This window comes from Marmota flaviventris, chromosome 11, assembly GCF_047511675.1.
Source record: "Marmota flaviventris isolate mMarFla1 chromosome 11, mMarFla1.hap1, whole genome shotgun sequence".
NCBI lineage: Eukaryota > Metazoa > Chordata > Mammalia > Rodentia > Sciuridae > Marmota > Marmota flaviventris.
The window spans coordinates 96,748,648-96,764,713 of NC_092508.1; the positions used below are offsets into that span (position 1 = coordinate 96,748,648).

The 16,066-nt window shown below is 35.9% G+C and overlaps 1 protein-coding gene across 4 annotated transcripts in view; it reads left to right on the forward strand.

The window, feature by feature from the left end:
* The window catches only part of Wdr33 (WD repeat domain 33), a 107,209-nt gene that overhangs the window by 43,668 nt on the left and 47,475 nt on the right, over positions 1 to 16,066 (forward strand). For 2 of the 4 annotated variants that reach the window (XM_071619253.1, XM_027936869.2), the window contains 3 exons: positions 115 to 210; positions 394 to 545; positions 2,206 to 2,303. In XM_071619253.1, the coding sequence (XP_071475354.1) occupies positions 115 to 210; positions 394 to 545; positions 2,206 to 2,303 (346 nt within the window). Of the gene's footprint in view, positions 1 to 114; positions 211 to 393; positions 546 to 2,205; positions 2,304 to 6,085; positions 7,614 to 8,483; positions 10,112 to 16,066 lie in introns of those variants that run through there. The other 2 variants (XM_071619255.1, XM_071619254.1) reach the window with 2 other exon arrangements.

Consider the following 16,066-nt stretch of genomic DNA (forward strand, 5'->3'; position numbering starts at 1 on the left):
AAACAAAAACAAAAACAAAAACAAAAAAAAAAACAACAAAAAACCTTTGTAAATTTTTAAAAAAATGAGTGAAGTTGCCCATGTGTAACCTGTCATTTTTTTCCTCCTCCACAGTGGACTCCAGAAGGAAGACGGTTGGTCACTGGAGCTTCTAGTGGAGAGTTCACATTGTGGAATGGACTCACTTTCAATTTCGAAACAATATTACAGGTAATACTAATCATCAGTTGGTAGCTCATGCTGTGGTATTGTAAGGAATCTGAGATTGGCACTTATTCGCATTGTGAAAGTTTACAGTTGGATGATTTATTGCTGAGTTAATACATGCTCCTATAAGCCTTTGATCATATGTTATTTGAGATAGTACCTTACAGATATTTTCTTTTTTCCCAGGCTCATGATAGCCCAGTGAGGGCCATGACTTGGTCACATAATGACATGTGGATGTTGACAGCAGACCATGGAGGATATGTGAAATATTGGCAGTCGAACATGAACAACGTCAAGATGTTCCAGGCACATAAGGAGGCGATTAGAGAGGCCAGGTTTATACACAATATACCATTTTCTGTAGTCCCTATTGTCATGGTTAAATTATTCTCTAAGTGTATTCTGGGTGCAGAGATGCATGGGCTCTGTCAGATTCTGGGAAACTTTCTGCACCCTATAAACACAATATTTTTCCTTGTTTTCACACATTCACCATTTTGCTGGCACCTTTCTGAAGTAGTGTTGTCCTGGTATCAGCCTTTGCAATATGTTAGAGATGTATTGTCTGCCGCATTTTGCACTGGTTTTCTCTTTTCATTTATGGTTAATAATGTGTATACGTTATTCCTTTTTATTATCTACTGTGTAAGACAAGAATATTTCATTCCAAATAAAGAATTCAGTCTTTAATCATACAACTGAATAAAATCTAAAGCCTTCAGAAAACACCTTCAGAATTCACACAAATTACAAGAAAAAAAGGCTTAAGTGAAGACCTGGTTGGCTTGGCTATGCCATGACTTCAAAAGGAAAGTATAGGACTATAAACCCTCACAGATAACTCTCTGGATGTGGCAAACATTAATGGGTTAATGAATGGGTTCTTCAAGCTTTGCAGCTCTAAGCAGACCTTTGTCAAGAAGACTCTAGGACCTTTTCTTCTGATTCTTTGTTAACATCAGCTATGCAAATGTATAATAAGTGGAGTTTAATATTTTCAGTGAGTTGTATGTTTTACATATCAATGAGATATGTATAGTAAAACTGGGGGAAAAAGTTACAAAAAGAAGCCTGAAGAATTGCTGCAGCCTCAGAATAAAGTTAAGCAGCATTCTTTAAGGTTGTGCCACCTATGTGTGAGAGGAGGTTGACTCTATGGAAACACCATCCACTGCAGTCACTTGTTTCTATTTTCAGAATCCCCAAAATTGTTGGATATATGTGCTTCTGCTTTATAGATTTGACCTTAGTGTCATGCCAATAATTCGAGTTTTCCCAGTTGGTCCTTTCTTTAAGATTCAGAAGTTCAAGGGAATTCTTAGAGTTGAGAAACTCGATGGTCTTTCACTACTGGGAAGTAAAACTGGCTTCCTCTTTTGCAACAGATTCTTTGCCTTTAAACACAAATTTGAATGACCCTATTTTAATGTTTTCCTCCAAGGGTACAACATTCATTTGCTAGCTTGGCAGGAAGATGTGAACATTTTTCCACAGCTCTTTTAAATAAACGAGAAACATTGTATGTAGGAATGTTTACAATTTGATCTTTAGTAGCTTGCTCTTAAGTTTATCATTCCACACAGTGTCTGAGACAGAAACTGATGTGATTTTTTTTGAACAGTATTCCTGTGTGATTTAAATGACCATATGCAGGAATATTGTACAAATATATTTGAGTTCCAACACTTAAAACAGCTCCCTTTGTTTTGCTGGTATGGTAGGAAATATGCTAAGAGGAGCATGGGTAGCATTAGGACAATACACTGCTAAAATTGTGTGAATATTGATGATTGAAAACTGAAACAACTACTCAGTTGAAGTCTTCTTTTGATGAGATGCGTGTGTTGTCAACATTCTCTTTAAGGGCTTCTTCACTGGATACTTCCTTTCCTTTTTATAATGCAGCACAGTGTTTTTATTTTTCCCTGTCTGAGAAGCACAGATAATCTGTTAAATGCTGACTTCTTTCCCCTGCTGTGTGTCTTCACGTAACAGTTTCTCACCCACGGATAATAAATTTGCTACATGCTCTGATGACGGCACTGTTAGAATCTGGGACTTTCTTCGTTGCCATGAGGAAAGAATTCTCCGAGGTATGTGTACTAACAGTACTGATTAGAATATTTAAATAGGGAAGGCATTTGTGGTTAAATCATCACAATACCACAATACCAGCTTACATCTCCATTCAAGTTTTTCACAAGTACACCATCTTAGTCAGGCTCTTTCAAGAAATCCAAACTCACTTTCTCTAGTTCACAAACATTTTATAGATTTTTACTACTAATATCTTTGAATTCTTTCAGCTTTAAATTAAATACAAGAGTCCCCTCTCTATCTTTTCTACCATTACTTGCTTGGTTGTGTGTGTGTGTTTTTTTTTCCTCCCAGTACTGGAAAGTGAATCCAAGGCCTTATACATGCTATTCAAGTATTTTACCATTGATATACATCCCCAGCCCTCCTTGCTTGACTTTATGCCTCTTTTAGGGCTGTATTCCTTTTCTTGTCTTGTACTCAAAATAACTTTCTCAACATACTCACACTGTAGTCTTGTTCTTTCTTTTTCCTTTCCCCTCAGTACTAAGAAGTTAACCCAGGGGCCCTCGCCCTTAACCCTTTTTATTTTTTATGTAGCTGGAATTAAAGGCATGCACCACTGTACTTTCATCTCCTGGAAGTCTTCTTGCAAAAATAAATTAGCCCCCAAAAGAGAGGTCTCAACAACTACACTTCTCAGTGTTGATTTATTTAGTGGAACATATATTTGTATGACATTGCCCATATGTAGATTGGGAAGGATTGCTTATTTACATTTATTGATTCCATAATTACAATAAACCTATATGAATTGCTTTTACCCTATAAAAATATATATTTTCACCTGGGCCATTTTTCATTGCTGTGTTAGTTTATTGGACTTTATAAAGTGGGACTTAAAATATTAACAGTTTGCCAATGCCAAAATATTAGCATTTCATCAACATCATTTATATGAGTTCAGTAATATTAGAGTTAGGGAATTATCTGTTACATATATGCAGTACAAACATCACAACAACAGTATTATCCTTCCAATTAAATCCTGTTAGTTTATTCTTTCCTAAAAAGATAGTATTTTCAATTGCTTAGTTTAAATCTATACTGGCCATATCCATGATTTCAGTGTGCCACAAAAGTAACATCTTCCTCTGATACATAATTGCAGAGTAGGAGAATAGGTGTTACAGATACTGGGTGTTAGGAAATTCCTATTCAGAGATTTCCCTTTATGTTAAAGAGGCAGCAGAGTTAGTTGTCTTGATGGATTTATAAGTTTTTTTTTAAAACAACTTTTCTGAGCTTTATTTGCAACATATGATAATGATTTCTGGATAAGAAAAGGACCTTAGTGATATTTTAACCCATATTCTGAGCCATTTTAACCCATATTCTGAGCCAGTGTTTTTGATCCCATTTACCTTTACTTTCCTGGCTTTGCATATTTGTATAGATTCATCCCCAGGACTGTGTTACTATAGCTAGCATAAGGATCTGGAGCCTATCATATGCTCATGTGTATGATAGGTATGTGCCCATCATGTACTCAGCATGAATGTCATTTTATTGTATAACTTGAGAACAAGATGGATTATTTAAAGTCATCTCTTCTGAGTTATATTATGGATGAGCTCCATGACCCAGAAGGTTTAAAGTGACATGTTGATAGTAAAATAGGTTCAGATTCAGAGCTAGAATCTTTTGTCACTTAATCCTATCTTAATGCCATACTAATGTATATTTTCTTACTGTTACTTAACAGTAAGTCTTAGATGTTATAAAGAAATAAGACAGACAATATTTTCTACGTTTTGAATGTCTTTAGAAGTATAGAGGTAATAATTCTATTTAATATAATTCTAAGGAATCAGAGCAGTTAATTTTATAATGGACTATACTGACAGGTCTGATCTGAAGGTCCTCTGCTTTTACCAAAGCAGAAAATCTATTATATGATAACATTTTTCAATTCTTTATGCCAGTGAAAAGTTATTCAAATTTGCAGCTGTTTTAAAATAGTGCTTAAGAATTTCCCCCTGAAATTTAGAGTATATTGGAAATATTAGCTAGTGATTAAATATTTTCAGATTTTATTTCAGGTAAATTTAGATACAAGTTAAGAGGATACTGAATGATTACCTATTAAAATATTTAGTGTAACTTAAAATATACTAATGTCTATATTAATCGAGTGTTGAGTTTTGTATATAAGGACCCTTCCTTCTTTCCTTCTTTTCTTATTTGGTGTTACTAGGGATTGAACCCAGGGCCTTGTACATGTTAGGCAAGTTCTCTGGAGCTATTTTGCCAGCCAGCACCCATTTTCTCCTACATACCTTTAAAAAAAAAATAATAATTTTTTAGTTGTTAATGGACCTTTATTTATTTATTTACCTACTTACTTACTTACTTATTTTATTTATATGTGAGCCTGAGTACCCAGGGCCTCACACATGGTAGGCAAGTGCTATACCAGTGAGCCGCAACCCCAGCACCCCCCAAACCCCACACACACATGCCTTTTTTTAGATAATATCTTACTAAGGCCTTGAATTTGTAGTCCTTCAGCCTTTGAGTCACAGAGATTAGGTGTCTGCCACCATGTCTGGCAAAGGCTTTTTATTTTAGGTTTTTACTATGGAAATTTCATACATGCGGTGTTTCTGTCCACAAAAAATTATAATGAATCTTCATGTACTTTTAGGATTCATATTTTGGCTTATTGATGTCTTGCTTCCTTGAACAAAATATTCTACTGGCTTTATAATCATAATTGTTTGTTAGTACCTCAAGGAGTGAGACAAATATGAATATACTAAACTAAGTTGATTGTATAATCCAATAGTTCTGATACTAAGTCTGCTGTAGAAGAGTTAGTAGAGTCTAGTTATCCATTTTCTTTCTTTCCTCCCATTTGTAAATTTTACAAATCTAAGAGATTTGCTGTCCTCCACTTGGTGGGTTGGGAATCAGAGGGATGGTAGATATATAGTTGTCTCAAGGATGGCATGAAACTATTCAAATAAAATTAGAGGAGAACTCAACTTAGCTCTACTTGGATAAAGAAAATTGGATCAAAGTCAAATAGTGACTGGGTGTTCTAACCTTTTGAAGTGTTAGCTGTCCAATATTAAGGGCGATGCTTGTTGTTCACATAGATTTTAGCATCTGGCAGGCAAGCATATACTTCGCATTGTTCATTTGTACATCAGGCCCTAACTTTTAGGGTTAAGTATTTTAAAAATTCAAGAACACTCAAAGGGAGTTTTGGATTTATATAGTACAGCACTTTTTTATCACATACTTATCTTTTCTGCATCATCCCTAAAAACCAGTCTTGTACTTAAAAAAAAAAAAAAACAATTTCAGTGACATAGTATTCACAACCTCATACACCCCCTTCTTGGTTTTAGACAGCTCTAATTTTCAGAATGTTCTTCTCTTATATCAGAAATCAGCTTCTCACAACTTGTCTTGCCTTTGAAATACCAAAAAAAAAAAAAAAAAAAAAAGAAAGAAAGAAAGAATCACACAGTCTCTTTTACAAGGAGCAGCACATTAAGCATTCAAATATAGCAGTCATGTCTTCTGTTGTATATTTCAGCTTTAAGCATACAGTGTTCTTGTACCAGAGCCATGGTTCCCATACTTTTGAGCTCAGAATTTACCATTGCTTTATAGTGTCATTTCTGAGATTGTTCTTACACTTTTTGGAAAAGGAGGAAGTTATACAAGAGAAAAGTAATGTTTTCTAAGTTTTATTTATTTATTTATTTATTTTAGAAAGAGTGGGGGGGAGAGAGAGAGAGAGAATTTTTTCATATTTATTTTTTAGTTCTCGGCGGACACAACATCTTTGTTTGTATGTGGATCGAACCCGGGCCGCACGCATGCCAGGCGAGCGCGCTACCGCTTGAGCCACATCCCCAGCCCCTGTTTTCTAAGTTTTAAAATGGACATAGTTGTATTGTTGAGAGATTTGCTATGCAAAAGGATTTGTTGGTTGATTTACAGGTTGAAAAAATAGACATTTATGAAATTGAATACACTGCAGCATGAGAACACCATGTGTATGTCCAGCACTATAGACACATGTGTAAATCACCAGAGTTTGCACATACTTGTCCTTCTCTCCTCCCACCCCCACTCCCCCCATATAAATTAAGGCAGTCAGTTTGTGGACTGGGATTCAGAAACACCAGGAGAATATTAAGACTTTATCACTTTAGGTTACTGATATTTGTGCATTTGTAATAGCATGATTAGACTATATACTTAGAAATTATGAGCATATACTATATGCAAACTCTCTAGATAGAAGATTTTTTTGTATGGTATGGACCCCCCCCCCCCCCCCCACACACACTTCTTAAAGTTTTGTAGGTAAAGTAAGAAATTATCACTAAGTTTGAAGATGTTGGATAAACATGGGAGAAGAGTTACGTTAGAGGTACACTGTTGCCAACTTGGGGGAAGCAGATCACTTCCTGGTAGAAGGTTGAAAATATGGAATCAGAATACTGAAAGAATTTTTTTTTTTTTGCCAATTTAAAATACTGTTTTATTTAAGGCATTGCATTTTCACTCAGCTATAAAGTGCGATGTTTTACTTCCTTTCTCTGTGCACATATTCCATATTCAAGTAGTGATAGGGCCCTGTAGTTTACCATAGCAGCCCAACTTTAAAACTGCCACGGAATGAGAGGCATTACACTCTTAAGAGTTTATACTTTTACCCACTTCCTGTTTGTGTGTTGGAATTGGGGGTGGGGGTTTGTTTTCAGTGCTGGGGATTGAACCCAGAGCCTTGCTCTTAGTGTGCTAGGCAAATGTTCTACCACTGACCTACATTCGGTGTTTTAAAAGGAATGTCAGCATGGATTTAGTGTCTCCCTGAGCTGTACTGACAGAATTATGAAGTAAAAATTTTAATGGGGAAGAGAAAGTATGGGGCAGAGGGAACTGATTAAGTCTTCCATTTAATAGTCTTCTATAAACCTGTCCATATAGGTTTAGAACACTGGACATACTTACTACAAAAACATTAAACCACAGTGAACTGTTCAAACTGCAAATGGGCTAATCGTATTTATTTGCTAGTTTATGTAAATACACTGAAGGACTTATTCAGGAGGTAAGGTTTGTTTTCATTTTTGAAATGTAGCACAGAGAAGAAACGAAGCCTGAATACTCACTACACAGCTTAAAAAGTCTCTCTGTGCCCCTTCCTGATTATACTTGACTGTGATTTTTACTAAATGGGAAAATTCTGCTTCAGAGATCTTTTGGTTCAGCAGTATGTTTTTGAACTGTGTAAAGTTACTTTCACACAACCTCCGTGTACTGAGAAACTGTGGTGCTTTTCATTGGAAACAATTTTTATTTATTGAAGTACTTATTTTTTAAAGATCTTACAAAACATTCTCTTCAAGGTAAAAAAACAAAAATTCTCTGCTTCCATTAAAGTTTGGGTCATAGCAGAATAACTCCATCCACAGACACGTCGCTTTTTAATATTAAAAGCATTTCAGGTACATCTCATTTAATCATACAGACAACCATGTGGATCCATTTTACATATAGAGACCTGTTTTCTTATCTGTAGTTCCTTATTTTGAGGAAGAGTTTATGTGACTCTTTCTTCTCTGGTCTCCTGAAAAGATTGGATCGTATTTGTGGTAGGTTCTCTTATGTAAATAATTACCTGGGTGTGTTATCGGGAGAAAGACATAAAATAGCTTCTAAAACCATTTGAGGAAATTGGTGTAGTAGGGTCCTGAAATATTTTGTATGATACATTCATGTTTTTATAGGAATTGTTTTAAATTTGGGCTTTTCCATCTCTGGGCTTATTTAAAATCTGGTATATAATATGCCAAAAATGTGTTGAAGAGAAATATGTGGTTTTCTTGGGATGGCAGAGATGCCTGCTGCTACCATAGGATCCAGTGTTTTAATTAAGAGTTAGGAGCTAGTACCAGATACTGTTTTTTTTTTTAAATTTATAAATTAGTTAATTTTAATTAGGTTTATATGACAGCAGAATGCATTTTAATTCATGTACACAATTGCAGCACAACTTTTTATTTCTCTGGTTGTACATCATGTAATATACATATGTGCAGTCATACATTTACCTAGGATAATGATGTTCATCGAATGCCACCATCTTTCCTGCCCCCATGCACCTTCCCCTTTTCTTTTTTTTTTTTTTTTTAATATTTATTTTTCAGTTTTCGGCGGACACAACATCTTTCTTTGTATGTGGTGCTGAGGATCGAACCTGGGCCGCACGCATGCCAGGCGAGCGCACTACCACTTGAGCCACATCCCCAGCCCCACCTTCCCCTTTTCTTCCTCCGCTTTCCCGAAAGTTACTCCATTTTTCCCATGCCCCCCCCCCCACTGTTTTGAAATAAGGATTTTACCTTTGTGATAGCAACAAAATTCTGATTAATAATTGAAGCAGTTTTCAGCAAGAGCCTTTACATGTTCGCATCTATTAAATATCCTGTGGTCATCGTCTTCATTTTGACCAATTAGTTACCTTGTTATAGGTTCCTGATTGTTTTTAAAGTTAAAACTCTGACCTTTGGGAAGACTGATAAAATATATTAGATAATATATACTGTGTGCTGGCTTTTTCATTTTTAATGGGTAGAGGAGCCTTTTATAAAATATATAATTAGAATATAGTAGGGTAAAAAATAAAGGTAAAAATAGAGGAAGTGAAGTAATAAAATGAATGCTGTTTTTTTATTCAGTCACATTTTTCCGTCACTTTAAAAATAATATTTTTGGTGCCAGAGATTGCACATGCTAGACTGGCACTCTATCACTGAGTTACACTTCTAGCCCTTCATGGTTTTTAGTACTGTATCAAAACAAACAAAAATTCAGCAATGCTGAAAAAGTACTTACAGTATGTCGTACTTTCAAAAAAGATGTGCACACACATAAGCACACACACACACAGAGAAATACACAATAAAAAAGCTCTGAGAAAAAAATGGTCTTTCCATAATGCTCCCTAAGGCACATTAGTGCTTCCATTGAGATCCAGTGGTTTGAAGTAAGTCATGCTAAAGCAGTTTTTTTTCCTGTTTTATGGGATAACTGGAGGTGTCAAGGATAAAGTAGCTTGACCATAGCCAATCTTAAACTAATGAATAGATCATGAGGGAGGAATGTGGTTTTGTAGCTGCATAAGTGAAGGGTCATTTCCAAAGTAAGTCTCCACTGGATGTTTCCTTCCTGTGAGGCAAGTATACAGAGTGTGGTAAGATTCTTTTCTTGGCTATTGTGTGACATTGGTATAAATCTAAATGACTTGCTTTGCATATTTATAACAAGCAAAAATTTACTAGTTTTCAGGATTTGAGAAGATTTCTTAATATTAAATTTAATGAATAGAAATTTAAAAACATAAAATGTAAAATTTAGGTATAAACGGGGAGTCCTGCATTTCAGTTTCTAACCACAATTTAAGTCTGGCTTATTAGAGAGCATATTAAAACAATACTGGGTTTTAGATAATTGTTGTGGGCTCTTTTCCCCATTTAGTAGAAATAGGTGTTCAGAATAGTAAGGCTCATTTTTGAGGTGAGTTGATTAGAATGGGGAAGGATCTGGAAACCATGAGGAACAGTAAAGGGAAGTTTAGCATTCAATTTGGTCAAAATAGACTTAAGATTATTTTCAGATTTAAAGGGTTTGTATAGGTCTGGAACATGGAAGTATGCAGAAAATATAGGACATCATGCTTGGATGTAATTGTTTTCCTATAGAAAGAGAATGAACGTGAGCTATTGGTGTGGACATATTTATTACAATAGATTAAATGGATAAGATTGATCTCATAAGGAGTTGTGGCCACCTTCTCTTTGTTGAAATATAAGATAACATTATTAACTCTTATTCTTCAAAATATAGTGAATGTGAGCCTCAAAATTCTAGTCTTTAAAAACTTTAAAATATTTATATTTTAATCATTTATCTTAAATTTATAGCATAATATATTTATACACATTTATATAGCTATCTAACCACCTCTAGAGAAGATGTAGAATATCTTAAGTAACCCAAAGATTCCTTCATGCCTTTTTTCCCACTCTAACATTTTATTAGGTAGTTTCCTTAGACTGAAAGATTTTTTTCATTAAATTATTTTTCATTTCTCTCTGTTGTTCTCCAAGTTGAGTTTGTGTGGTCTGACCAAGGGACGCCAACAAATTACGATGATATTAAAATTAAAGAATGGGGCTGGGCTGTAGCTCAGTGGCATAGTGCTTGCTGTGAACGTGTGGCACTGGATCCAATCCGTAGACCACATAAAAAGAAATAAATGTATTCTGTCCATTACAAACAAGCTTTAAAAAAAATAATAACATTTTTTAGTTTAGTGATTTTTGAATTTAAATCCTGTTTCCTTCTTGAAATCATATGGCATAGTATGCAGTTTTAAATATCTTTTTTGTAGGCTGTGAATGTTAAGTAAGTACTTCAAAGGTTTAGTGTTATAATACTTCATAATTTTTTTCTAATGGTGTAATCAGATCCTTTTTTTTTTTTTTTTTGTTTTTAGTATTAGGTATTGAACTTGGGGACACTAGACCACTGAGTCACATCCTGAGCCGTATTTTGTATTTTATTTACAGATAGGGTCTCACTGAGTTGATTAGTGCCACTGGGATTACAGGCGTGCGCCACCATGCCTGGCTAATCATATCATTTTGTTTTCAGAAATTTATATAGACTATATCATGTACTTTATTATTATTATTATTATTTTTGGTACCAGGGATTGAACCTAGAGGTGCTTAACGAGTGAGCCACATCCCACGGATGTGGGATCCCTACGGATTGGATCCAGATTTTATTTAGAGACAGGGTCTCACTGAGTTACTTTAGCACCTTGTTAAGTTTGCTGAGGCTGGCTTTGAACTCATGATCCTCCTGCCTCAGCCTCTCAGCCCCTGGGATTACAGGCATGTACCACCATGCCCAGCATGTACATCTTTTTTTCAAGTGTATTATCAGTCTGACTTTTGAGGATATTATTAGTCTCACAGTTTGAATACTTTTTTAAAATTTTTTAGTTTGTTATATATGACAGCAGAATGTATTACAATTCATATTACACATAGAGCACAATTTTTCATATCTCTGGTTGTACACAAAGTAGAGTCACACCATTTGTGTCTTCATACATGTACTTAGGGTAATGATATCCATCTCATTCTACCATTTTTCCTACCCCCATGCTCCCTCCCTTCCCCTCCCTCCCCTTTGCCCTATCTAGAGTTCATCTAATTCTCCCATATCCCCCCACCCAACCCCATTATGAATTAGTATTCTTAGAGAAACATTCTGCACTTGGTTTTTTGGGATTGGGTAACTTCACTTAGCATGATATCCTCCAACTTCATTTACCTGCAAATGCCATGATTTTATTCTCTTTTAATGCTGAAAAATACTCCATTGTGGGGCTGGGGATGTGGCTCAAATGGTAACGCGCTCACCTTGCATGCGGGTGGCACTGGGTTCGATCCTCAGCACCACATAAAAATAAAATAAAGATCTTGTGACCACCGAAAACTAAAAAATAAATATTAAAATAGTCTCTTTCTCTCTCTCTCTCTCTCTTTCTCTCTCTCTCTCTCTCTCTCTCTCTCTCTCTCTCTCTCGTTAAAAAAAAAAATACTCCATTGTGTACATATACCACATTTTCTTTATTCATTCATCTAAAGGGCACCTGGGTTGGTTCCACAATTTAGCTATTGTGAATTGTGCTGCTATAAACATTGATGTGGCTGTGTCCCTGTAGTATGTTGTTTTTAAGTCCTTTGGGTTTAGACCAAGGTGTGGGATACCTGGGTCAAAAGGTGGTTCCATTCCCAGTTTTCCAAGTTTGAATATTTTTCATGTGAATGTAAATTACCAAAGATCTTCTGGGTCAAGATGAAATATTTATTTAAACAGATTCAAGAATATTTATTAGGCATTTTATTTGGTTTATTCAGTTCTAGCAGAGGAATCACTAAGTCAGTTGTTACAAAAGACCTTAATGAAGTTGGACACAGTGGTGCACACTAGTCTCAAATATTTGGGAAGGAGAATTGTAAGTTTGAAGCCAGTCTGGGTGAACTTAGCAACACTCTGTCTCAAAATTTAAAAAAAAAGTAGCTCAGGTATAGCTCAGTGATAAAGAATGTGGCTAGCATACATGAGTCTGGGTTTCATCCTTAGTACTGCAGAAAACAAGAAACCTTTTAAAATTGATTTGTGGGGTTTTGTGTTGTTTTGATACTGGGAATTGAACGTAGACTGCTTTATCACTAAGCCACATTCGCATCCCTTTTTATTTTATATTTTGAGACAGGTTCTTACTAAGTTGCCAAGGCTGCCTTGAACTTGCAGTCCTCCTGTCTCAGCCTCCTGAGGAGCTGGGATTACAGGCGTGAGCCACTGTGCTCTCCCAGAATTGTTTTAAAAAAAATTAATTTATTTAATTTTTTGATGGGGAAGTGGTACTGGGGATTAAGCGCAGGGGCATTTGGCCACTGAGCCAAATCCCCAGCCCTATTTTTTATTTTTATTAGAGACATGGTCTCACTGAGTTGCTAGCGCCTTGCTTTTGCTGAGTCTGGGTTTGAACTTGCAATCCTCCACTGGGATTACTGGCGTGTACCACCGTGCCTCGTGTATTTAATTTTTATGTGGTGCTGAGGATTGAACCTAGTGCTTCACACATACTGGGCAAGCATTCTACCACTGAGGCACATCACAGCCCTAAATGTAGTTTTTGACTTTTCGTCTTAGACTTTTAAACAGTGAGAAATAAGATTATACTTAAAAAATTTTTTTTTCTCTTAGTTGTTGATAGATCTTTATTTTATTTATATGTGGTGCTAAGAATCGAACTCAGTGCCTCACACATACCAGGCAAATGCGCTACTGCTGAGCCACAGTTCCAGCCCATGATTATGTGTTTTTTATTTAGGAAGCATGTATTAGAAATTAAACCCAGTGAAATGGGAAAAATTTGAAAGACAGTTTGAAGGAGGAGAGTTGCAGTCTTTGATAATATAAGCAGGCTGAGAACTGACATTGTTACAAATGGCAAAGTTTATCAGTTTTTTAAATTTAGTCTTTTTAAAAAATATTAGTTGTAGTTGGTCCCAATACCTTTATTTTTGTTTGTTTTTATTTTTATGTGGTGCTGAGGATCGAACCCAGCGCCTCACTCGTGCTAGGTGAATGCTCTACCGCTGAGCCACAACCTCATCCCCTAAATCTAGTCTTTAGGGAGAGAATATACGCAACATAATACTGTAGTGTCTCCATCATTATATTAGAATCACATTTGAATTAAATGTGCTAAATTAAATATTTGTGAAATAATTCTACATTTCTAAAATTTAAAAATTGAGAGATTTACAGGTGAGATTGGATTTAGTAGAAGGCTCGGCTACTTGTAGTAGCTTAATGCAAGTACAGCTGAAAGAAAGAAACATTTTAAAATGGATCTTATGAATACTAGACCTTAATACCCTAATTCACCATATAGGATAAGTGAGACCCACCACTTCCTTTTCGCATTGTGAGTTACACAGACGTTACTTGTATAAATATCTTCTTTTGAACAAACTTGTAAACATTTTTTTTTTTCAACTGGTTTTCATTACATCAAAGTCAGGGTTTGAACTTAATGAAAGCATCAGAACATGAGTTTAAATCATTTCTCCTGCTTGTTTAAGTTACCAAGTTTTCATGATCCATAAAAATTTAGTGGTAATGGCAATCTTAACAAGAGACATCAGCTTGTAATATATGCAACTCCAATAAAGGGGAGTGAAGGTGACAGTTTTCTGTTTCAGCCCAAACTCCCATATGTGTCAGTTCTTGAGAAATGAAACGTTGAAGACAGCATTTGGGATCTTAGACTGAAGCTCCAAACTCATATATCTCAAGGCCTGGGAAGGAAGCATTAGGATCTTGGCGCAACAGGCTCATAATTTTTAACCAGCGCTCCCATACCCTAGGAGTGAAACCTTCCTGTTTTTTGAAAGGTAGGAAATGGTGATTTTTTTTCTGTACCTCTACCCCTAGGCTTTTAAAAGCTCATCTTAGAGTTTGCAAAACGTGTTTTTGGCCTTTTTTTTTTTTTTTTTTCAAGTAGAGAGGCCTTCTTTTGGATTACCATTTCCCTGAACTTCAAAACCTCCAGGGTTGTGTTTTTGTTTTTGGTTCTGGGGATTGAATCCAGATTGTCACTAAGCAAGTGCCCTCCCAGTGAGCTAAGTTCATAGCCCTAAACCTCTAGGTTCCCCCCTGCTGTGTGTATACGTGTGTGTATAAAACAAATAGTTATGAATTGAATATCTTTAAAATGTCTGTGTGTATGATTGATATATTTTTGTAGGAATCATTAAGAAGTATAGTTTATTAGTTTCCTGTGTGCTTGGCTTCATTGATATGAGCCTGTGTAATATCATCTGCTTGTTTGTTTACCTGTCTGTCTATCTATCTGTCTGTCTATCTATCTATCTATTTATTTATGAGATGGAATCTCACTGTGTTTCCCAGCTGATTTTGAACTCCTAGGCTCAAGCACTCTTGCCTTAGCCTCCTGAATGCTTGGACTGCAGAAACACAGCTCTGCTCCTAGGTCTAAAATGTGTATTTTTGGCCAAATGCTTGCTTAGTGTCTATAATAGACTAATTTGTATTATAGAAACTTGATATTTGGGCTAAGTTAGCATTTTGGTTTTTGTACCTCTGTCTAGATGTTATTGATACTTATAGAGGTAACATTGAGCCAGGTATACACTGTAATCCCGGTGGGTGGGGAGACTGAGTCAGGAGGATTTTGAATTCAAGCAATTTAGCAAGGTCTTAAGCAAGTCAGTGATACCCTGTCTCTAAGTAAAATACGAAAAAGGGCTGGGGATGTGACTCCATGGTTAAACATCCCTGGGTTCAACCCCTGATACCAAGAGAGAGAGAGAGAGAGAGAGAGAGAGAGAGAGAGAGAGAGAGAGAGAGAGAAATAACATTGAAGTGCAGAATGGGAGATTTTGCATGTTTAAAAAATCGGGGTGAGGGCTTAGGTTGTCGCTCAGTGGTGGAGCACTTGCCTCACACATTTGAGGCACAGGATTCCATTCTCAGCACTCCATACAAATAAATGAATAAAATAAAGGTCCATCAACACTTAAAAAAAATCAGGGGTTGGGGGTGTTCCTCAGTAATAGAGTGCTTACTTAGTATGTGTAAGGTCTTGTGTGTTTTAGTTCTTAACAACAATAGCAACAATAAAAATCATTCAATGAAAGACTATCGATACTTCATTTTCTTCTCAAAGCTAACATATTATCCAAATATTTCAGTATTTAAGGTGAGCACTTTAATTTTTTGTCTTAACAATTTACCTTGTGATTATCAGTAATACTTTTATGCTTCTTCTGAATGATTCATAATGTTTAGTATGGTATTGACATTAAAATCAAAATGGAAGATGAATAGTATATCAGAAATCATCCAGAGGGCTGGGGTTGCAGCTTAGAGGTAGAGCTCTCACCTAGTACACGTGAGGCACTGGGTTTGATCCTCCGCACCACATAAAATAAAGATTGTGTGTCCACCTATAACTAAAAACTAAATATTAAAAAGTCATCTAGCGGGGCTGGACATATGGCTCAAGCGGTAGCGCGCTAACCTAGCATGTGTGCGGTCCGGGTTCGATCCTCAGCACCACATACAAACAAAGATGTTGTGTCCGCCGAAATCTAAAGAATAAATGTTAAAAAAAATT